This window comes from Nicotiana tabacum, chromosome 1 (assembly GCF_000715075.1).
Source record: "Nicotiana tabacum cultivar K326 chromosome 1, ASM71507v2, whole genome shotgun sequence".
NCBI classification, from domain to species: domain Eukaryota; kingdom Viridiplantae; phylum Streptophyta; class Magnoliopsida; order Solanales; family Solanaceae; genus Nicotiana; species Nicotiana tabacum.
In genome coordinates, this window is record NC_134080.1 from 60977256 (window position 1) to 61002901 (window position 25646).

General features: G+C 36.5%; 1 protein-coding gene across 2 annotated transcripts; it reads left to right on the forward strand.

Moving 5' to 3' along the window:
• The first annotated feature begins 3433 nt into the window (after positions 1-3433).
• LOC107806788 (pseudo histidine-containing phosphotransfer protein 2) lies at positions 3434-12925 on the forward strand. 2 transcript variants are annotated; one of them, XM_075252846.1, is made up of 5 exons: positions 3434-3523; positions 4026-4156; positions 12048-12119; positions 12513-12643; positions 12724-12925. In XM_075252846.1, exons 1-4 carry the CDS (start codon positions 3479-3481, stop codon positions 12622-12624), a joined length of 360 nt encoding a protein of 119 aa, XP_075108947.1. In that variant the 5' UTR covers positions 3434-3478; the 3' UTR covers positions 12625-12643; positions 12724-12925. The 2 variants fall into 2 exon arrangements, with proteins under 2 accessions (XP_075108947.1, XP_016486508.1); XM_016631022.2 differs by having other exon boundaries at positions 12571-12643.
• The last annotated feature ends 12721 nt before the right edge of the window (positions 12926-25646 follow it).

Genomic DNA, 25646 nt, shown 5'->3' on the forward strand with positions numbered 1-25646 from the left:
TACTACATAAAATAGGTAATAGCTATTGAAGAGAGTTATTATGTGTATTTAAATATTTAAACTCCTTTGGAAACCCCTTACACAATCGATGACGGACAAGGACTTTTGTCTAAACCCGGAATTCTCACCCACGGGATCTTGATGGTGCCTAACATTTCACTTTCTAGGAAAGCCAACGTTAGAAATTATTTTTGGCCATTTTAACAATTCAAATTAAATGATAACCAAGAAACTGAATAAACTGAAATAGAGTGCGTAAACCGAAATAGAAACGATATCTAGATACAATCTCAGAACTGGTGTCAGATGTACACGAGTGACTAGAGTACTACAAATAAAAGTCTGAATGAAAGCATAAATGTCTTAAATGAAATAAACAGCTAGAGTAATGTAGAAAGGGAATGCGAACGCCGTGCAGCTGTACCTCAAGTCTTCATCAAGCAATCAATCCGAGCAATCTACTGACTGCCGCTAGGACCGACTCCAAAATTTGCACAAGAAATGCAAAATATAGTATGAGTACAACCGACCTCATGTACTCTGTAAGTGCTGAGCCTAACCTCGATGAAGTAGTGACGAGGCTAAGGCGGGTTACTTACAATAATATATACGCTGTATAATAATAATAACAATAGGAAAGGAAAGCAGAAAATGACGATAAAGCAGTTAACTGATGAAAACAAACTCGATCCTCGAAATTAGTGGATCCAAAAATATCAGTCCTTAAAATCTCATATGAAAATACTGAAAGCTAACACAATGCAACAATGAATACAACACCATTGGGGGGCGCAATCCGGTCCCACCGTACAAACAAAACCCTCCTTATTTCATCATATATATCAATATCAAGAATAACATGTAAAATCTATTGCGGCGCGCAGCCCGATTCCACTGTACAATATCAAATTCTCCTTTGTTCCACCATATCACAACCGTTGCAACGTGCAACCCGATCCAGAATTAAAATCAATAAATGTAATCAATTCAACAACTCAATTCACAAGAATCTCTATGACAGTTAAAGTATACAAGTAAGACAATTAAGGCAAGTAGCAATAATCATGGAATCATGGAAGACACATACATTTTAATACAAGAGAAAATAAATAATAAGTAACAAGTTACGGCATATAAAGAAAATAAAGCATATAACAATTAAGACATGTAATAAGATGATTAATGAAATACGGGAAAACATGAAAGCAATTATTTTGATGGCGTATATACACTTGTCACCTTGCATATACACCGCTACACATGTAACTCACATAACATATAGTTCAAGGGTTCCTAATTCCCTCAAATCAAGGTTAGACCCCAACACTTACCTCGCTCTGTAAGCAAATCAAAGCTCAACCGGGCCTTTCCTCTAAAATTTGCTTCCAAACCAATCGAATCTAACCAAAATCGACTTAATATTTACAAACAATGCTAGGGAAATTAATGACAATCTTAAAGTTGAGATCTTTACACTTTTTTCAAAAAGTCAACAAAAGTCAATCCTGGCCTGCTTGGTCAAAACCCGAGATCCGGACAAAAATTCGATTACCCATTTATCATCGAGCCCAGTTATGCAATTAGTTTCGAAATCTGACCTTACGTCTAAATCTCCAATTTACAATTCCCCCCTCCAATTCTATCCAAATCCCTAATTTTCTACCATGAAAGAGCATAAATTAAGGTTAGAAATCAATGGGTGTTGATGAAAATGGAAGAAAATGAGTTAAAATATACTAACCTACAAAGTGAGGATGAAATCTCTCTTCAAAATTGCTCTAGGCCGAACTCTAATATGAAGATAGTAAAAAAATAAAGAATATCCCATGTTTGGAACATTTTAAATCACTGGCGTCAGGTCTTCATCGCGTCGCGAAGGACATGACACGATCGCAAAGCACAACAGTCCTATAGGCCTTCGCGTTCGTGAGATGCCCTATGCGTTCGCGATGGCTCTGCCCCCCTGGCCTTCGCGTTTGCGACTCTATGATTGCGTTTGTGTAGAACACTGCCCAGCTCCCCCGGAATCCCCACAAAGCTTCGCATTCGCGGAGGCACAGTCGCGTTCGCAAAGGGTAAGCCTCCCTTCACTTCGTGTTTGCGACCAGCACCTCGCATTAGCATAGAGGAAATCCTCCCCAGTCACCAGCTACCCTTCGCGATCGCAAAGAAGAATACACCAGACATCAGAAACCTCAGAAACCAGCAATAGCCTAAGTCCAAAAATTATCCATAGCCTATCCGAAACTCACCCAAACCCCTCGGTCTCCAAACCAAACATGCACATAAGTGTAATAACATATATGAACTTGCTGGCACGATCAAGATATCAAAACAACACCTAGAACTACGAATCAGATATCAAAATGAATGATATTTTCAAAGAAACTCAAGAACATGCAATTTTACAACCGGACATCCGAATCACGTCAAATCAACTCCGTTTTGCACCAAAATTTTCAGACAAGTCATGAATACTGAAATGAATCAATACCAAATTTCGGAACCGAAATCTGATCCTAGTAGCAACAAAGTCAACTTACTGTCAAACTTAAGAATTCTTTAAACCTTTAAATTGTTAGTTTCCAACAAATTACGTTAATTCAAGTTAGGGACTTCCGAATTCGATTCCGGGCATACGTTCAAGTCCCAAATCACGATACGGACCCACCAGGATTGTCAAAATACTGATTCGGGTCCGTTTACACAAAATATTGACCGTAGTCAACTCAAATGAGTTTTATGGCAAAATTTCACATTTTCTTCAATTTTTTACATAAATTTTTTTCAGAAAACACGGACTATGCACGCAAATCGAGAAAGACTAAACGGAGCTATTCTAGGTCTTGGAACACAAAAATGAAGGCTAAAACTGAAAATGACATGTCGAGTCATCACAACTCTAAACACTCTTCGGCACGTGTTACTCGTTTTTTGAGTTTACACGTAGATTGATTTTTTTTTTTTTTGTCCTTTTTTATTAGAAAACCGAAGAGCGAACTTAATCTAGAGAAAGATCAAGCTCAACAGGGTGAAGAGTGATATGAGAGGAGAGAGGACTTAATTTGGGCTTCAAACAGAAAAATTTAAAGCAATGGGTGGAATTGTCCAGGACCATTTAAATTCCCTTTGGAAATTAAACACTTACACGACTGATGAGGAACAAATGCTTTAACAACAATGATACCATTGGATAAATTTGAATTTCAAAATTGTTACCCTGTAATTAGAATTGTGTCCTCTTAGTCCTTGTAACTGTCCTTTTAGGATTAACAATATGGTTCAAGATATACGCAATGTTGTGGCAGTACTATCAAGTTAATTATTGCTAATATGGACCACCTTTGAATATTCTTTTGTCTGACTTTTTCCACCGCCTCCCTGTATATATATATACACCAAGCAAAATCTTTTGCATGAGCGTGGTATTTATAATATAGCCCCTTTCAAAGAGGGAACTTTCTTTGTATCGGTTAAGATGCAACGCCAAGCTGTCTACATGAGGAGAAGCCTCTTCGATCAGGTCTTATTAATTACTATTTATTTTTCATATTATAAAATATATTTAGTGAAAATGACACCAGATAGCCATTTTAAGCATATTATTTAAAATATATTCACAGTTCATAATGTATTTATAAATTAGCCAATTTCGTTCAAACTTCAGGACATCGTGTCCTAAAGTTTGAAAATTGTGTCCAATAATTTAAACTTATGTCCTGAATTTTAAATTAGTAGTTCAAAATTCAGGACACTTAGTCCGGAATTTTTAATTAGTAGCTCAAAAATTCAAGATACTAAGTCCTGAGGTTTGAAAGAATTGGCTAATCTTTAAATACATTATAAATTATAGATATATTTTAAATAGCGGACTTAAAAGTGGTCATTGCTGCACTTCACCCTACAAATAATTCAATCCCGAGGGGATGATCTTCGCTAAATTTGACATTTCACACTTGAAATAAATGTTTTTTTTCCCCACATTTGTTTTGTCAATTGAAACTATATATATGGTGCATGTGTAGGAATACGTAGATGAACAATTTACTCAGCTAGAAGAACTTCAAGATGATGCTAATCCTAACTTCGTGGCGGAAGTCGTCAACCTATTTTTTACAAATTCAGCTAGATTTATCCGTAATATTGAGCTTGCTCTGTAAGTAACTTCATTTTTGCTTTACAACTAGCCTAGGGGTTCTTAATTTCTCTTTCTTTCGTTCGTCATCTCTTTGATTACACAGTAAATTTTTAATATATGTGCAAGAATCTGCCGGACATCTTATAATATGTTCCTTATCATTTATTAAGTTACTAATAAATTCCTATTATATAAACATCTTACTTATAATTAATTTTTATTAAATGATTTAATTGTGTAAAAATTGTTTAAATTATTGTTAATGTATAAAACTCAGACTCTAAAAAATGGTCTAGTTAACTGTTGTTTTCCGAGGTGTTAGAGCCCTCTTTAGTAAACGTTCGTAAAAGATGTAGGCAATTGGGAAAATACACAACAAAATTCTCTCTCGGCGCACGTTAGGTGACTGACTAACCTACGCCCTCACCGGAAATGGGAGGAAGAGGACGACCGAGGAGGAATACTACCAAAGTACCAGTACTAGACCAGAAGGTTATGACGACTAGATCGAGTGAACAAGTAAAAGGAAAGGCCAATGCTATGGATCAAATCCAGGAGGAGGGGACAAAACAGGAAAATGACAGTGACGACAACTGGCCAGATCTGGACAAGTATCGAAATCAAGCAACAACTCCAGTGAATTCGAGCAGGAAACTGGCACTGACGATGAACATGAGCAAAGGAAATAGCGAAATTAGGGTTCAAATGAGAAAACCAGCTCGAGTGAGGTAAAATCCAATGGAATAGTACATGCAAGCTCAAGCAAGGAACAGAGGGCTATTTCTGTGGATAATCAAAAGGAAGCTCAAAGGAAGAACTCTATTCCAACTGTTGATAAGGGTCGATCATGGGCGAGATTACTACAAGAGAACAAGCTAGCTGCAAAAGGTATGAATCTCAACTATATACCACCGTCAATGAAGGATGGTAAAGTAGTTGTACAGCTGATGGAGGAAGACATTGTTGAGGAAAATGAAAAATGGAATAGAGCAGTAATATTGTATGTGGTGGGGAATACACCTTCAATCGGTGCCATTGAAAGGTTTATCAATAATCAAATGGCGAGTGTGCAAAAACCAAAGGTGTTATTTCATAATGAGGGATATTTCATAGTCCTGCTTAGTACCCCTATACAATTAACAATAGGCCAGTTATTATGAGGCAATGGTCGGAGAATTTTGATTTTAATGAGGAAGTTCTGAGAACTATTCCCCTGTGGATCAAGCTTCCAAATCATCCACTTATCCTTTCGAGTAATCAAGCGTTAGGTAAGATAGGAAGTGGATTGGGGAAACCAATATATATTGATGCTTGTACGACTATTGCTGAAAGAATCTCATATGCAAGGATTTTAATAGAGATGGATGTCACTAGGTCTTTACCAGAGAAGATAAAACTCTGTGATCCAAAAGGAAAGGTGTTGGAACAAATTGTGCACTATGACTGGAAACCAACATATTGCCAGAAATGTTGCCAACTTGGCCATACATGCAAGGATCAAAGGAAGCTGAGACAGGATGAAGTGAGGAAAAATGTGGAAGGGGAGCAAATGCAGGAATGGAGGAAAGTTAGAGCACTTGATCCTAAGGTTGACAAAATTGATGCACAAGGGAGATTTACTGAACAACTGGAGGAACAAGTAGCTATACAAAAGAGTAACTCAGAGGTTGAGGAACAATGACAAGTAGTTAGAGGTAGATCTGCAACTAAGAAGCACACAGATGTGATAAGGGAGAGGGAAGTGGATATTGGCAATGCATTCAAAGCTCTAGTTGATACTGCTCAAAAAATTATTCAAATGTCAAAAGCTCGAGGTGTAAAGGGAATGCATAATAAGGAAGACAAGGGTGGACCTCCAACTTTACCTATTATATCATGATGAACTTTATTGCATGGAATGTAAGGGGTCTGAATAAGGTGTACAAACAAAAAGAACTATAAAAATTTTGCAAAATTAATAATGTAGTTTTGATAGCAATAATTGAGCATAGAGTAAAGCAAAGTAATGCTGACTCTGTGTTAAGGAAAGCTCTGAAAAACTGAAAATGGGTGGATAATTATGATGAGGCTCCTGGGGCCAGAATATGGGTTGCATGGGATTCTACATTGGTGGATTATGCAATTATTAGACATCATAAACAATTTATTTTGGGGGAAGTAACATTACTACAACAGAATGTTCAGTTTCACCTATGTGTTGTCTATAGTAAGCATACAATACATAACATGAAGAGTCTATGAGAGGAGATGCTAAAATCAGTGGTCAATATAAGGAGTCTTTGCCTTATAATAGGGGACTTCAATACAATTCTAACTAGTGAGGATAGATTCAATGGAAACCTTGTAGGCCTGTACAGGAGATGGAGACAAGGGAATTTAAACAATTCTTAGTGGATACCAAAATAGATGAGTTAAAGACAGTGGGAAGAAAATACACATGGACTAATAACCATGTGCATAGTAGAATAGATAAAATTCTAGTAAATGCTGAATGAATACAATAGTGGCCTAACATGGAGGGGATGTCTATGAATCTTGGATTCTCTGATCATTGCCCTCTTAGTATGAAGTTTGATACAAGTAGCCAAGTTGGAGGGAAACCTTTCAAGTTCTTGAACTGCCTGGTAAACTTGAAGACCTTTGAAGGTACAATGCAGAGGGGTTGAGAGAGTGGAAAGAACAGATAAACAATGTTGACAGTTTGGAACAAACTTAAGAAGTTAAAAGGGTTACTGAAGCAGATGAATAAAGAGAAGTTCAGTGGTATTGATAGTAAAATACAGGATGCTAGAGAAAGATTAGAAAGTATACAGAACCAAAAGAGATGTCCTGACCAAGGAGAAATGCAAATTGAATTGGAAAGAACTACTAAATTGGAGCTGGAGAAATGGTTAATGGTGAAGGAGAGTATTATGAAATAGAAGTGCAGAGTACAGTGGCTTAATTTGGGAGATTCTAATACAGCTTATTATTATGCTTGTATGAAGAATAGACAAGCAAGGAACAATATTGGTAGGTTAACTGACAGTAGTGGGGATATAATGCAAAGTCTTGAAGAGGTGAAGGCAGAAATTCTAAATGTTTATAGAGGATTACTTGGTAATTCAGCTACAATGCTACCAATGATCAACTATGACATAATAAAGAATGGCAATGTGCTAAACATGAGTCAACAACTACTGTTAATCAGACCAGTCAGTAGGAAAAAAGTGAAGCAAGCTTTATTGGGCATTGATGACAACAAGACACTAGGGTGTGATGGATATAACTCCTACTTCTTTAAAAAGACATGACACATTGTGGGAGAGGAAATAACTGCAGCAGTTCAAGATTTCTTTGAGAGTGCTGATATGTGTAAAGCCATTAATTGCACAACAATCACACTGATTCCAAAGATCCAGAATCCAACAAACATAAGAAACTTCAGACCTATTTCATGCTGCACAGTTTTATACAAGCTCATCTCTAAAGTGATAACCACAAGAATGCAAGGGTTAATGGATAGACTGGTGGATAATTGTCAAGCTGCTTTTGTACCAGAAAGGCTGATCACAGATAACATTCTGATGAGTCATGAGCTAGTAAAAGGTATGGACGGAAGAGTATCTCCCCTAGATGTATGCTTAAGATTGACATGAAAATATGATTCTATGGAGTGGAGGTACATAGAACAAGTGTTAAGGTCACTGAATTTTCCAAAAATCTTTGTGAGATGGATAATGGCTTGCATCAGTACAGTGACCTACTCAGTTCTAATAAATGGCAGACCAACAAATCCTTTTGAGGCAAAAAAGGGACTCAGGCAGGGGGATCCACTCCCACCCTTCTTATTTGTTTTGGCTATGGAATACCTGAGCAGGTCATTGAAGACTCTGAAGGATGACAAGAATTTTAAATATCATCCCATATGTGCCAGGTTAACCTAGTGCAACTGGGGTTTCCAGATGATTTACTATTGTTTTGTAGAGGTAATGTGCAATCTGTGCAGATACTGCACTAGCATTTTTAGAAATTCTCTACAACATCAGGACTGGTTGCTAATCCAAATAAGAGTTGCATCTATTTTGGAGGGGTGAATCAGTTGACTCAGCAACAAATTATGGAGCCTTTTGGTTATAAAAAAGGGAATTGCCTTTCAAATACCTAGGGATTCCATTGAGTACTAAGAGACTATCTGCTATACAATGTGAGCCACTAATTGAGAAAATGTTGCACAGAATTCAGAACTGGACAACAAAGTACTTATCATATGCAGGTAGAGCAGTTCTAGTAAAGAGTGTGTTGTTTGCCATCCAAACATTCTGGGCACAGATCTTTATACTACCTAAGAAGGTTATACAATTCATAGAGACCATCTGTAGAAGGTTTCTGTGGACAGGAGATGCTGAACCAACAAAGAAGGCCTTGATAGCTTGGGAAAGACTTTGCTCACCTAAGGTTGCAGGGGGATTGAATTTCATAGATGCGGCTTTGTGGAATGAAACTGCTATTTGTAAGCTGCTATGGAATATATGTACTAGAAAGGAGAAGCTATGGGTGCGTTGGCTACATACTTACTATGTCAAAGGCCAAGCAGTGTGGAATGTAGAACCAAAGAATGCTTCTTGGATAATTCAGAAGATATTTCAGGCTAAAGAGTATTTCACTAAGGCTGGTATGACTGAAAATGATGTCCAACTAATGGACAAATGCTCAATCAAGGGACTTTGCAGATCACTACAAGGTGTATTTCAAAAAGTAACATGGAGGAAGCTAGTGTGTAATAACCAAGGGCAACCAAAATGGATATTCATATTGAGGCTAGCAATACAGCAAAGGTTAGCTACCAAAGACAGGCTGGTACGATGGGGTTAGATATAGATCAAACATGCTCTCTGTTTAATAAGGAAAATGAGACAATGCAGCATATATTTTTCAAGTGTGAGATTACAGGGAAGATATGGAATAGTCTGCTGAGATGGCAAGGGATTCAAAGATCACACAACAATTGGCAAGACGAGATTACATGGATGGTGAAGATAATTAAAGGTAAGAGTGCAAGAGCAGCTATATGCAGAATGACACTAGCAGCTGCAGTGTATCACTGCTGGCAGGAGAGGAATTTTGTGATTTTTCAGAAGAAGAGAAGGACAACAACTTCGTTAATCAAGCTTATTATCCAGGAAGTGCACATAAGGGCAGCAAGATTCCCTTATCTAGATAAGGTGATAACTACTTTGAACTGGTATTCAGAAATTAGCTAGAATAGAACAGTAGTGGAAGTTGATGGAGGTTAGGAGAGGTGAAGGCTAGATATCATCTTACTGGGGCTTCATGTCGAGTTGGTGATATGCTAGACAAATTTTGTAATAGTTAGATGAGTTGTAAATATTGTTACTTGGTATTTACCAAAAAAAAAAATTGGGAAAATACTCTTTTTTCTATACCCGTAGTATCTGAACCAGTTTGTGCGTACCTTGACTAATTTCACGGTATACCTGTCACTAGGAGTGTATATAGGCCGGATTGATTTGGATTTTTCAATTACCAAACCAAATCAATGGTATCGGGTTTTTAAATATATAAACCAAACCAAACCAAACCAACAAAGTCGGGTTTTTCAATATCGATTTTCTCGGTTTTTTCGGATTTTTGGGTTTTCCCCTCGGTAAAGAGTTCATGGCGCAAAATATGTAACGTGTGCTCCAAATATTTCTTTAGTCCTAGTAAGATACAACTTTATAATGTATTTTTCAAGAAAATAATACAATAATATGAGATAAGTCATAGCATTATATTAAAATATTCGATAACAAAGATAATAAAATTACATAAAAACAAATATTGCTAACTAATAAGCCATAATAAAAATTAACATAATCTAAAAATACTATATAGGTCATGCTAAAATAAGTATAGCTAATAAGTACTATTAACTACATAACTAAGCACTAAAGAAAAAGATAAACAAAATTATGCACTTTCATTATAAACCCATGCAAAACTAAAAAATAGATATCCAACACTAGCGTCATTCCTAGTGTTGAATTGAATTTTTTTTGTTAGCATTAGTATTAATTTGAACTTTGTTTGATCAGTTACTACATATATGGGCTATAAAATTTATTTACCATTCAAAAATGTTAAGTCCAAATTTGAAATAATACGTTAAAAGATAAAACTGTGAAAAAGTTTAAGGGATATTTATAAGTTATATTACAATAAAAGTTATATATATAAAATATTTTAAAAAATGTATAAATATATTATCGGGTTAGTTTGGTTTTGATTTGACTTTTTTTTAGTTAAAACGAAATCAGGTATAGTCGGATTTTTTTCTCATTACTAAATCACAATCGGATTTTTTTTTCGATTTGACTCGGATTATCGGTTTTCTTTTACACCCCTACCTGTCACCTCTCACCAGCAAGAGGTACAAGGTAACTCTATCCATCAAAGCTTGGATAGATAGGAAGAAATCACCTATTGTTTATTGCCTCCACTGGGATTTGAACCTGAGACCTCATGGTTCTCATCCACTTCATTAACCACTAAGCCACACCTTTGGGTGCAATTGGGGAAATAGTCCTCAATATGTGACAAGTCATAGGGTGTGTTTGGTATGAAGGAAAATGTTTTTCAATTTTTCCATGTTTGGTTGGCTTAATGTTTTGGAAAATATTTTTCCTTATAACTCATTTTCCTCTCATTGGAGGAAAATATTTTCATTATCAAGAGAAGGGAAACTATTTTCCAAAACTCCTTCTCAACCTTCCCCACCCTTTTCCCACCCTCACCAACCCACCCCACACCCATCCACCTAACCCCACCCCAAGTTTTTTTTTTACCTTTTTTTTTGTAATTTTTTAATTTCTGTTTTTTTTTCTGCACCACCCACCCCTCCCCCACCCCCACCCTGCACAATTTTTTTATTTTTTTTTTGTAATTTTAAATTTCTATTTTTTTGATTTTCTGTACCACCAACCCCCCTCCCCCCAACACCAACCGAAAAAGAATATTTTTTTATATATATTTTCAGTTATAGTTTTTTCATCTTTCGACTTATAGGTTCAAAATTTTACAAGTTCCAAAGTTATGAGTTCAGAGGTTTATGGAAGTTTACGGGTTTAGAAATTATAAAGTTTACGAGTTCGAAAGTTTATGAAATTTGTGGGTTCGGAAGGTTGTTGGTTTGAAAGTTTTTGGCTTCATGCTTATTGTATCTAAATTATTTATAAATACTCTTGAGAATTTATTTTCTTTAATTTGGGTACCAAACTTAATTTTGCTTATATCCACAATATAAGGAGTAATGATTATGATTGCAAACTTAATTTTGCTTTGTCTCCACAATATTTTACTTATTTTTCCCTGTAAAAAAGGTGCCAAATGGGTGAGTTGGGTTAATTTTGGCGGGTCAAAACAGGTTGAGTCAATAATTGGACGGGTCAAATAACCCATTTAAAAGTTACTTGGGCTAAGATGGGTTGAGTCAAGATGGGCTAAAATTTGGGTCATAGCCCAACCAACCCAACTCTATCAATCTTTAGTTAATATATGTTGTTTTCTTATGAATTATATAATTACTAAATAAGATTTTTTTTCTTTTGTTATGGTCATATATAATATATCAAATAAAAAAATAAATTAATTTCTAAAATATTTTGGCAAAGCTACTCATGGATCAATCTGAGCTAAAAATTAACCTAACTTTAAATGAGTTTAGATGGATTGGGTCAAGATGAATTGAGTTCAATAAATGGGCGGGTCAATAACCAGCCCAACCTTGGACGGGTTGAGCAGGTCATTTGGGCTTGGGCAAAATTTGACAGCCCTAATTTGCTGTTTGGCTGTAGAACCTCAACTATTTCCCTTATTTTCCAATAGAACTGAATCAGAAGTCTCTACTAATGCACAACTTCTGCTGCAGTATCGGTGCAAAAAGAGTGAAAAGAGGATGTTCTCATTTTGAAGAGTACTGCAATCAAAGAAATATCGACGGGTAAACATGCATCTTCACACTTTTTTTTCCTCTTATTTCATTAATATATGTGTGTGGTATGGCCAACGTATTTTTTATGAAAAATGTTTTTTGGAGTTATGATTGACTATTTTTTGAAAAAAAGTATTTTTAAAGATGAATCACAATATTAGCGAATTATATATATTTTTATGATATTTTGAGGATTAAAGATTGTTAGTAATAATATTAGTAGTGTCTAAGTGTTTCGGTGGAGCAAGCGAGATGAAGTTAAAAGATAAAATAATTGCAAGAAAAATGACTTTCGCCCGTATATAAGAGAGGAAAGTTAGTTCTTCTTTTTAATGACAAATATTTTCTTGACATATGTTTTTTTTTCGGGTAATTAAATACCAGAAAATATATTTTTTTCAGGAAAAACATTTTATTCAAATTAAATTGGAAACTGAGCACATGTGGAACATATATTCAGGTGCAAGAGGGCATTTCAAGGGGTGAAGCAAGAATATGCCACTCTAAAGTCTAAGCTTGATGCTTATTTTCAGGTCTCTTCCTCTCTCTTTTATAGATGCATCTTATATATATATATATATGATTTCTAACATTTTATATATTTTAACTGTAGATTGCAAGAGAAGCCTCTTGAATAAATGTTAAACATGTTCCCTATTGAAAGCAGACAGTATCAGAGTTGACAAGATAAGCCCCATGTCTTCCTTCAATTAAAAGCTAAGTATATACATGTATAAAGAGTGGATGATACACAGGGTCCTCTTATGATAAAATAAAATAAAATAAAACCATGCATGGCATTTCAAATTGTCAGCTGGGGCATATTGTTCTGTTGCATATTAATGAAAATCTTATGTTTATCTGCAAGGTCCTTTATTTTGGCTAAATACGATAGAGTTTCAGCCATTTTTTTTTTTTTTAAAGATTTGGAACAGAAAAAAGAAAAAAAAAATACACAATTAAAACAAATTGTCATTGTATCCAAAGAAGAAATAAAAAAACAAATATGGGATAAACTATGCATTATATTGCATGTTAAAAAGAAGCAAGAAGAAATATAAGATTGGAACACATAAACAACCCTCTGTTTCGTATTAAATGAATTACTTTCCTTTTTAGTCTGTTCTAAAACAAATGACACATTTCTAAATTTGGAAATAATTCAACTTTAAACTCTTTTATTTTATCCATTTACCCTTAATGAGAAGCTTTTATAGTCACACAAATATCATGACTCCACAAACTTTTTAATACCATAAATTTCAAAAGTCTTCTTCTTTTTTCTTAAACTATGTGCCGAGTTAAATTACCTCGTTTAATATGAAATGGAGGGAGTAATATGACAATGTGGCAATCAATGGTTAGAAGCTGATTTTTTTTTTCTTTTTCATTCCCACGCCCTAAAAGAGAGCCATTTCAGTGTCTAGGGATGTCAAGGCTGTCAAACTGCCAACTTGAGGAAGGTAATCATGACCAAAAATAGTTTAGGTATGCATTGAATAAAACGTGTCAAGTTTATTAATTCTAGCAAAAAAGATGGAATACATGGAGAAAGCACAAACTAAAGAAGCTTCCAAGTGCACATATATCTAGTTGATTAATTAAGGTGGCCATGCATAAACGAAGTTGTTTAATAAGAGAGCATAACATGCAGTGCTTCTTCTTGTTTTCCTTTTTTAAACGCTGAGATAGCCATGAAACTATTTACCCCAAATTTTCCAGTTAAGGACTTCATATATGAGGTAGCCTTTTCAAGTGTAAAGACCTACAACAGTTCAACATTTCTGCTATATTGTGGGAGGCTAGCAATATATGCTGGTCCAAATAAAGTAAGCTATAAGCAATGTTGGAATTTGGATCATAGCGGTACACTCAAAGTTGGACATGGAGCAGTAAAACCAACTTAAATTTATAAAATAAGTATAACTGCATATTACTTTTATAAAATAACCATTGATTGGTTATTGGAATTAATGATAACTAATATATTATAATAAATTAAATTGCATATTGTAAAAATTTATTAAGGTAATATATTATAATTCAAATACTTTAAGATTTAGTTTGGTAAAAAAAATAATATGTGCTCGCATTTTAGAATTGTTATTAATCCTTGAGTTTCTCGTTTACTCATTCAACGGCATACTTTTAATAACATCATGCATTTATCCAATTATATGAAGTATGGATCAAGATAACATGGATGATATTGGAACAACCAAAAAAATTACTGTAATTACTTACTAGCATCAATTATAATGAGAAAAAGATCAACGTTTTGCTTGGAAAAGAAGGGAGGAAAGACTAATATAGGGAAAATGGTTATAAAAAAAAACCTCTTGTTAATTTGGTTCAGGAAAGAGCAGTAAATGATTGAAAGAAGAAAAAAGCAGATATTTTTGGTTCATAGAATTTAACAATGCATGCATAATTGATATTAGATTCATTAATTCAACTTTAAGAAGAATATGCTCTGTGGAAAATAAGAATAATGGGAGTAAATGATGGAGTATATTATTTCGATCAAAGGATTAAAGAAAACAGAGCAGCATGAGAAAAGGTATGCCAAATGCTAGGCGTCTGTCCATCTTCAGATGCTGGAATAAGGAGTCCGTGTTCTTCTTTTACCTGTGTGAGATAACAATTCCTAGAACTAAATGTCCATGCTGTATTGCCTCGATCCCTTCTCAAGATATAACGAATCACGAAATGAAGCATAGTGAACGGGGAGCTAATTTGCCCCAAAAGTTCCAAAATTCAGCACAGGAATGCCAGAAGAAAAAGAAGAGGAAAAAGAAATAGAAAGCAATACCAAATAACAAGTTGAAAGATATCAGTTAAAACACCCAGGAAGAAATGTTATGTCTCCTTTTGTGCAGTAATCAAGAAGATAATTGTTACATATAAGGTCACTCGAGTTATGAGGAGTGAGTTTTTGGCTAGATACATCCCTAAACTAGGACCCAAACTTAAGGTAAATCCTTATGTTGTTATAGCAATCAAAAATCATCCCTTAACTAATTAAAAAATTGCAAGAACCATCCTTCAGCAGTCACCAAAATGCACGTGACTTCCCCCAAAGTTTCATGTTCCATCCCTCCCTATTGTCTTCAACCTTTAGCAAAGCAAGAGGCCTTTGAGCAGAGAAACCATTTGCTCCAATTATTTTACACCATTACCAACTGAAAGAGATATGGTGTTGACATAATTTATGTTGGGAATAAACTCCCACAGAAATAATATTCACGGTAATAAAAGCGGAATAATAATGTAGCACCGAGATACGATAATTAACAAGAATAAAAGAGTAACAACGACACCAAGATTTTTATGTGGAAAACCTTTTTAATAAGGGAAAAAACCACGGCCCCGAGAGGAACAACTGATATCACTATAGTAACGAATTTTATACTTTGTAGGTCCGAGTAAAATACTCCAAAGACCACTACAACACTCAAAAGAAATAACCCTCTTTTGATATTCCCACCTCACTACAATATCGCTCACTTTCTATTTTCCGCACAGACTATTTTCTTATACCCTGTCTGTGAAACCTCACTCTTTCTTTCTCTCTTTGTTGGTGTGAAAAAATGAGAGTTGAAGCTCTCCTTTTATAGTCAAAGCTTCACTCTCTAAAGCCTACAATATTTGACAATTTACACACACTTTTCACAATTCTACAAAGTTGGCTACCAAACCAAAGAAATTCAACAAGGTTAGCTACCAAACCAAACTAATTCAACAAGGTTGACTACCTAACCAAACCAAGTCAACAAAGTTGGCTACCAAACCAAAGAAACTTTTATTAGGCACATGCCTAATACATCTTCAATGAGATGGACATCATCAATCTCCTCCTCCAGTCTCATTCATCTAGAGGAGGTAACATTGTCTTCTAGTTTGAGTGCATGCCGACAAGTTCTTTGCATAGCTCGAACTTGTTCCTTAGTACCACCTTGGTCAGCATATCTGCGGGATTCTCATTTGTAGAAATCTTCAAGACTTTTAGAGATTCATCATCTACCATTTCTCGAATCCATGATATCTCACATCAATGTGTTTGGTCCTCGCATGGTACATAGAGTTCTTGCTAAGGTCTATTGCACTTTGACTGTCACAATAGACGACATACTCCTTCTGATGCAATCCAAGCTCTTGAAGGAGTCGTTTGAGCCATACCATCTCATTGCCAGTTTCTGTAGCGGCAATGTACTCTGCTTCAGTTGTTGAAAGTGCAACGCACTTCTGCAACTTAGACTGCCATGATATAGCTCCCCCTGAAAATGTAAACAAATATCCAGTAGTGGATTTTCTGTTGTCAATGTCACCCGCCATATCAGCATCTGTATAGCCCTTCAAGATTGGATCAGATCCTCCAAAGCACAAACAATCTCCCGTGGTACCTCTCAGGTACCTGAGTATCCACTTGACTGCTTCCCAATGTTCCTTTCCAGGATTTTCAAGAAACCTACTGACAACACCAACTGCGTGAGCAATATCAGGTCTAGTACATACCATTGCATGCATTAAGCTTCAGACTGCTGAAGAATAAGGAACTCTAGCCATGTTCCCTTTCTCTTCCACTGTTGTAGGACTTATCGTTTTGCTCAACTTTAGATGACTAGCAAGAGGTTAGCTGACTGGCTTAGCATTTTTCATGTTGAAGCGTTCCAGTACACGTTCAATGTACTTCTCCTGAGATAGCCACAACTTTCTACTTGTTCTCTCTCGAACGATCTTGATCCCTAGAATTTGTTGTGTTGGCCCCATGTCCTTCATATCAAATGACTTGGACAGATCTCCCTTCAACTTTGCTATCAGCCCCTTGTCTTTTCCTACAATTAACATATCATCCACATACAACAGCAATATAATAAAGTTATTCTCAGAAAATCTTTTGAAGTATACACATGGATTAGAATAGGTCTTTAGGTATGTTTGACTTTTCATGAATGAGTCAAACTTCATGTACCACTGCCTTGGTGCCTGCTTCAATCCATAAAGACTCTTATTCAATTTGCACACCATTTGTTTCTTTACAGCTACTTCAAATCCTTCTGGCTGATCCATATAAATCTCCTCTTCCAAATCTCCATGAAGAAATGCAGTTTTCACATCTAACTGCTCCACTTCAAGATCTAGTCTAGCTGCTAAGCTCAAAATTGTTCGAATAGAAGTCATTTTGACAACATGTGAGAAAATTTTGTCAAAATCAATACCTTTCTTCTTTTCGAAGCCTTTAACCACCAATCGAGCTTTGTATCTGACCAGCTTGCCATTTCCATCTTTCTTGAGTTTAAAGACCCATTTGCAATTGAGTGGTCTTTTACCCTTTGGAAGTTCAACCAGCTTGTAAGTGCCATTTTTCTGTAGAGATTCCATCTCTTCTTGCATAGCTTTCATCCATTGCTTCTTTTCTGGATGGGACAACACCTCCTTAAGACTTTCTGGCTCCCCCTCATCACTGATGAGGACATACTCTATGGAAGGGTACCTGCATGACTCTACCCTTGGCCTCTCTGATCTCCTCAGAGGTTGAGGTTGTTCTTCTCCCTGAGTGGGGTGCTCCACTTCCTCGACACCTTCATCAAGTTTCTCCCCCTGCTCAATAACCTCACCAGGTTGCTCCCCCTGCTCGGCACCCTCGTCGGCCGTACTTTCTGCACTTGTGGGATTGTTAGAAGTAGAAGGAATAGTAAAAAGGTTAGGAATTATACCATTCTTCGCCTTTTCTAACATATCGGCAGCAGTTCCAACTTCCCTTTCTTGGAAGACTACATATCTGCTTCTGATGACCTTCTTCTTTACAGGATCCCACAATTTGTACCCGAACTCTTCATCTCCATATCCAATAAATATGCAGGGAACTGATTTATCATCCAGCTTTGTTCTCTGCTCTTTTGGTACATGTGCAATGTAGACACCGGATTTTTGACCCTCCCCGAGAATTTTCACATTTTTAGCATGAATATGTGAAATTGGGTCTAATATAACCATTTTAACTATTTTACTTTATTTCGTTGCAAAAAGAAAAAAATCACAAAAATACATATATAAATTTTAGTTTATGTATTTCTCATAAACTTGAAAAAATACAAAAATTGTACTTTATTTTGGTACTTTATATAAATTCGAAAATTACAAAAAAATATAATTCTATTAATGTTTTGTAGTCATTTTAATTTTTGAAAAATACAAAAAATATTACTTTATATTTTATCCTTATATAAAAACGAAAATTACAAAAAAATAGTTTTATTAATATTTTATAGCTATTTTAAATCTTGAAAAATATATTAAAAAAATATATAGTTTTGTTTAAATATTAGTCTTATTTTTGTAGTAATTTTGCTTACATAGGATTAGTCAAACAACGTTGTGTTCTTAATCGGGTCCGGGCAAAAGAATAATATTCGGGTTCAAATTACCCGCTTTTAGGCCTAATTTCGGACCTAGCCCATAATAATCCGAGTCCACCACACATGAGGGGACACACGTGGGGAACACGGACGGAATCCCATACACGGGGAACCCCACCACGCGTGGGGAACATAAGCCTCGAACCCCACCACGCGTGGGGCTCATTTTTCCGGGCAAAACCATTACAAATGCACGGTCAAAACACATGTGACAGGGGAGGACTTTTGAATTTTGGAAAAAATTGAAAAAAAACGGGACTTGGAAATTTTTGGTACTGTAGATCTATCTTCTTCCTCAAAAGGAAGAAGAAGCAAAAACCCTACGAGAGAAGAAAACAAAAAACAGGTCCATCGACCTACTGTCACAACCAAACACCCACCCCGTCTCCTCCTAATTCCATCACCCTCTTGTCCGAAACCACCGTCGACCACTACCCGCGACGACCAGTCGACAAATCAGTCCTAAAATCGTCGTCAACCACCCTATCCCCCAGCTCGCGAGCTTCCGCTCCACCAAGACAACCATGGCTGCTGCACCATCTTGCCCAAACGATCCGCCATAGCTTCTCCCTCGCGCCCAGCTGATCCAAACAGTCCGGCGACCATAACCCCAGGCCTCCTCCTCACCCCAGCCATGAACCAGCAGTAACGCCATATCAGGTGACTATCCCGTCACCACTCGCATGACCAGTTGCTGCGTTGTTGCGCTGTTAAGCCCAGCTGCTGCTGTGTTTCTTCTGCTTCACCAACAGAAGCATGGTAGCTTCCCCAACTCCCCGTCGTCAAACACCACTGGTCGACAACCAGTCCACCAAACCTCCGGCTCAATCCTACGTCAGTCATCACCCAAACAACCCACAACCCGTCAAGGTCGTCGAAAGAGAGAAGGTGAGTGTCGAGGTCATTGACAATCTTGGTTTGAGTCGTCGGTTCCGTTGAGGTCGTCGTTGTTCGTCGAGGTCCGTTACGTTGAGGACAAAGTAAGGTCCGCTTCTAATCCTTCTCTTGACATCTTATTCTTCTAAAATTGATGAATGACAGTTGAATAAAGTTATTTTCTTATAAGTGTTGTTACTGTATTCAAATGCTATCTTACTTGCAGTTTGTTGTGATGGATATTCAATATGGTTTAATTCTTAATTATTAGGATAGTCAAGTATTAAGAATTGTTGGTGCAGGCAAGAAAAATCACTCATATTATAATTATATTTTTGGCAAATAATCTGTTTAAGGCATGCATTTTGGGTATGGAATGATGATTCGAATAAATTAATTTCCGTTTCTGTTTCGTTGTGATTTGTAAAGTAACTTGTAGGGAAGAATTTTTTTGAAAGATTTTTATTTACGATATGTCTTTTGGGTTTTAACAGTTAAGTCGTTCATTCCCTTTTGTAAAGATTTTCCATAACTCATGGCCCTTAATTAAATTTTAACTCTTTAGAAATCGAGGTGTGCTATTGGTTGGATTTTCCGTAGCCCTCGCAAAAAAAAATAGAAAAAATGTAGCTGCCTTAGGTTTGCCTTTGTAAATAATAAATGAGACGAGCCTCGCCAAATAAAAATGCAAATTGCGGGGCCCTCGATAATTAGTCATAATAAATGCTTAGAATTCGGGATGAGCCGTTTAGTGAATTTCACGGCCCTACCCCAAAATAATAATGCGCTAGTTGCTTTAGGCGCGCCTTTAATAATGTTATCTCCCTAAATTCGGGTGCACATTTATGTGACCCAAATCCAAATCTCAACGGAGTTGAAATGTGTCTCTAAATCGCGGGTACATTGATTATAACGCGGGTCGAGATGTATGTCCACGACGTTGCAAATTCCTTTAAAAATAAGAATGAGATGAGCCTCGTCGAATAAAAATACAAATTGCGGGGCCCTCAGTAAATACTTGTTTTAAAATTACTTAGAATTCAGGAGGTCTGTTTAGCAAATTTCACGGCCTTCCCAAAATAATAACACGCTAGTCTCTTTAGGCGCGCGTTTAATAATCTACTTTCTTAAACTTGGGTGTGCATTTCATGCGACCCAAATCCAAATCCCAAAACATCAAATAAACTACGTTCCGGATTGTGGGTGCATTTCATGTGACATAGTCCAAAGACATGTTTTAAGCGATGTTCACATTCTTGTAAAATAATAATAATAATAATAATAAAGTGGTAAAAAGTTAAAATTGGCACATCAGTTCACAATTGTATTAAAATCAGATAAATAAGCCGAATATAACAGTTGAGCGACCGTGCTAGAACCACGGAACTAGGGAATGCCTAACACCTTCTCCCGGGTTAACAGAATTCCTTATCCGGATTTCTGGTACGCAAACTGTAATATAGAGTCATTATTTTCCTCGATTCGGGATTAAAATTGGTGACTTGGGACACTCTAAATCTCCCAAGTGGCGACTCTGAAATAAATAAACAAATCCCGTTTCGATTGTCCTTTAATTGGAAAAAACTCCTTCGCACCTCGCGGGTGCGGAAAAAGGAGGTGTGACATGCAAAAGCTCTGCAACCGAACACCTTCAGATGCGAGTAGGACACCTCCTTGTTGGTCCAAACTCTCTCTGGGATGTCAAATGCCAACGGAACTGATGGACTCTTATTGATCAGGTAATAGGTTGTCTGAACTGTTTCACCCCAGAATGACTTAGGCAGTTTAGCCATTCTAAGCATGCTTCTCACCTTCTCCACAATGGTGCGCTTCATCCTCTCGGCTACGCCATTGTGTTGTGGGGTTCCAGGAACTGTCCTTTCATGTCTGATCCTATGACTTGAACAATACTCTTCAAATTCCCTTGAAGTGTACTCACCTCCATTGTCACTTCGGAGACGCTTTAGCTTTCGACCCGTCTCCCTTTCTACTAGAGCATGAAACTTCTGAAAAACTTGCAACACCTGATCTTTGGTTTTCAAAATATAAACCCATAATTTTTGTGAAGAATCATCAATAAAAGTAACAAAATATTTGTTACCGCCCATTGATTCAATTTCTATTGGGCCACAAACATCAGAATATACTAAATCAAGTATATTCAATTTTCTTTCTGACGATGTCTGAAATGAGACTCTATGTTGCTTACCAAATAAACAGTAGTCACAAGGTTTTACCGTTGTACCATTGGCATAAGAAATAAGTGATTTCTTGGCAAGAATTTACAATCCCTTCCCGCTCATATGACCCATTCTTTTGTACCACAAATCTACAGAAATCTCATCTTGTGCCGCGTTCAATTCACCTTGGCATATTTCTGCATTTGTCCTGTACAACGTGCCACGAGCAACTCCCTTTACAATCACCAATGATCCCTTAGTGAGTCTCCACTTTTGATTTGCAAAATAGCTCTCGTATCCATCTCGATCTAAAGCAATTCCCGAGATCAAGTTCATCCGCAAATCAGGTACATGCCGCACATCCTTTAGAACCAATGTGCATCCGACATTTGTCTTGATACAAATGTCACCAATCCCCGCAATCTTTGAGTAACTTGTGTTACCCATTCTTACTGTGCCGAAATCACCTGCTACATATCTGCAAAAAAGATCTCTTACCGGTGTGGCATAGTAAGAAGCCGCTGTGTCAACGACCCATTCTGACTCTGGACCTAACAGGTGCATGCATTCCTCTTCCTCATTTATAAAGAGGACAACATTATCATTGTTTTGCACCATGGCGGTTGTGTTGTCGTCATTCTTCTGGCCACTGGTTTCACCTTTGCCCTTCCTTGGATTTGGGCAATTTCTTTTGAAGTGACCTGGTTGATCACAGTTGTAGCAATTTCTGGCTCTTGATTTGGATCGGTTCTTTGACTTCCCACGAGCTCCGGATCTACCATAGTTGTTCGAACTCCTTTGATAACTCCTACCTCTACCTTCTGTGATGAGAGCATGTCCTTGATTTTCAGGCTTCTTTCTCATCTTCTCATTGAGTAAAAGAGCCGATGTAACATCTTTTAACTCAATAGTAGTCTTACCGTGCAGGATGGCTGTTGCCAAATTATCGTACGAAGATGGCAACGAGTTCAATAGAAAGATGACTTTATCTTCTTCCTCGATTTTCACTCTGAGGTTGGCAAGCTGTGTGATTAGTCCATTAAACACATTTAAATGTAACAAAAAATTCATACCTTCACCCATGTGTAGGGCGTATAACTGCTTCTTCAGGTACAATTTATTTGTCAGCGTTTTGGACATGTATAGGCTTTCCAACCTTGTCCAAATTCCACGTGCAGTGTCTTCATCAATGAAGTTATTTACCACATCATCTGATAAGTGCAACCTGATTGCACTAGCAGCTCTTTCATCCAAGTCAGCCCAATCCTCAGCTTTCATGGTATCAGGGTTTTTGGCATCAACATCTAGCACCTTGTGTAATCCTTGTTGGATGAGCAGATCCCTTATCCTTCTTTGTCATGTTGAGAAACTGTTATCTCCGTTGAATTTTGCTACCTCGTACTTTACTCCGGACATTTTTATTTTTCACCGAGTATAGTACTACCGATAGTGAATAGTATTTCAGCGAACGAGCAGAACCTGTGCTCTGATACCAGTTGTTGGGAATAAACCTCCATAGAAATAATATTCACGGTAATAAAAGCGGAATAATAATGTAGCACCCAGATGTGATAATTAACAAGAATAAAAGAGTAACAATGACACCAAGATTTTTACGTGGAAAACCCTTTTAATAAGGGGTAAAAACCACGGCCCCGAGAGGAGCAACTGATATCACTATAGTAACGAATTTTACACTTTGTAGGTCCGAGTAAAATACTCCAAAGACCACTACAACACTCAAAAGAAATAATCCCCTTTTGATATTCTCACCTCACTACAATATCGCTCACTCTCTATTTTCCCCACAGACTATTTTCTTATACCCTGTTTGTGAAACTTCACTCTTTCTTTCTCTCTTTGTTGGTGTGAAGAAATGAGAGTTGAAGCTCTCCTTTTATAGCCAAAGCTTCACTCTCTAAAGCCTACAATATTTGACAATTTACACACTTTTCACAATTCAACAAAGTTGGCTACCAAACCAAAGAAATTCAACAAGGTTAGCTACCAAACCAAACTAATTCAACAAGGTTGGCTACATAACCAAACCAAGTCAACAAGGTTGACTACCAAACCAAACCAAGTCAACAAGGTTGGCTACCAAACCAAAAAAACTTTTATTAGGCACATGCCTAATACTTCTTCAATGAGATGGACATTATCAATTTATGTTCATATGCTACAGTTGCGCTTCACAAATCAAGTTAAAAGTGCATAAGCTTTCTCTTCTTTCTTGTTCCAACAATGTTTTAATTGGTTAATGTAGTTGACGAGTGGGATTTGTTAAATTATGTTCTCTTCATCTTCTTCATCTTGAAAGACATTATTGTATTTGCTGAGGAAAACTAAAGATAAAAAATTTCATCATGAAAAAATCTGAATTCTCTCCTTCTTCTACATTACTTGCTGAAGGATTTGTTAACTGTGATTTGCTATGCCATATCAATTTCAAATGATAAAGCTTCAACCTTTAACAAAAGCTCAAAAGTCAACAAAAAGCAAAGTCCGGCCCACGCGGTCAAACCTGAAACCATTTTACTACATGAAAATAACATTCGTCGTATTGACCTAAATTTTTTGCAAGTGTTAGAATACGTCAACCGACGTTGATAATCTTGTGAAAATAAGAACTTGAAGAACTTAAGAAAATTCATATTTTGATCTTTTTGAGAATGATAACAAATTTTATAAATGAGTAGAATATTTATAAGAGATTGTATGAACCACAATCAGAATGAGACCCCTAGCCTATTCTGTTCGATTACAATTTTATTATTAGAGATGATTTTTGTTCACTATAGTAACACATGAATGCACCTTTCATTTGGCTCGTAGTTCAAGGAAGCTTTTTTGGCCAAAAACTCCTCAAGTTGCAGTGTCATTGCAGGAACTCATCAAACTAAAAATTCTAAGAAAAGAGTGACCAAACTATATATGGTAAAGGAAATGACTAGTGCACTAAACCAGTTAATCCACTCATGGAGTCACAGCTTAGAAACATATTGTAAGTTATGGGAGAAATCCTTGGACAAGGTCAAATAAAAATAGGCAATGAAAAAAAAAAGAAAAAATTGTGGTTGAACAAATAAAAGAAGATAAATAAATGGCTAGACAAGAAAAGCATTAATGTACAGTGTCTAAGTGAAGCGAATTGGATCTTCCAGTTTAAAGGAAAATCAATGACTGAGAGATCAGTAGAGTAATGCACTACTAGAACTCCTTAAGCATGTTAATCAGTGTACAAATGAGTGGGCTACCCTACAGTGGAGGAGGATGGGCATGGTTAGTTTTTAGTAAGAACTAAGATTACTGTATAACTTACCGCTAAGAGGACAGGTTGGAAACAGGTGCAAATAGGCTTAGAGGACAATGTGGAAAACAAAAACACCACCAAAAGTGGCTTGGCTTGATGGACTGCTGTAAACAACGCATGCTTAACCCAGGATAATTTGCAGAAAAGAAGTTACAACTTGTGCAGAACATGTGATTTTGTGAAGGAAAAAGCAGAATCAGTCAACGTGTGATTTTTGTAAAGGAAAAAGTAGAATCAGTCAATCACATTCCTTTGCATTGTAGATACATATGGCAGGGTTGATACATGTTCCTAAACCACAGTGGATGCACTGGTGATAATACATGTGATTTTAAGTATGTGTTGGGCAGTTTTAGCTTGAAAGAACTCATAGATGCTCCAACGGAATGTAGAACTCTTACCTTTTGTACACTATAAATGTCTAAATAATTTGACTATTAGTGCAATATAGAATTTGTACTGGAGTTCATTTATCCCATAAATAATTGAGGGATCAAATTCAGATAATTTTGTACCTACACAGTTCCCTCCTAGGTGTCGTCAATAAGATTACTTATTAAAAAGTCAATCAAAACAAACTCAACGATGCAACAAAAAGCTAAACTGAATATAGCAAATAATATATAGAATTCTTATTGAACAGCTTTGCAAATGTAATAGATGAAAGTATTCTTACCTTTTGATCTCGGGCTCCATAAGATCAGCAAGCAAAATATTTTACAGGTAGATAATGGTCCTTCTTGAGTGA

What these genes read in the sequence shown, in the direction of transcription:
- LOC107806788 (XM_075252846.1), top strand. Translation starts at nt 3,479, where the DNA reads ATGCAACGCCAAGCTGTCTACATGAGGAGAAGCCTCTTCGATCAG. An exon ending in GGAGAAGCCTCTTCGATCAG is followed by an intron (nt 3,524 to 4,025) that starts GTCTTATTAATT and finishes GTGCATGTGTAG; the next exon opens with GAATACGTAGATGAACAATT. An exon ending in AATCAAAGAAATATCGACGG is followed by an intron (nt 12,120 to 12,512) that starts GTAAACATGCAT and finishes TATTTTTTTCAG; the next exon opens with GAAAAACATTTTATTCAAAT.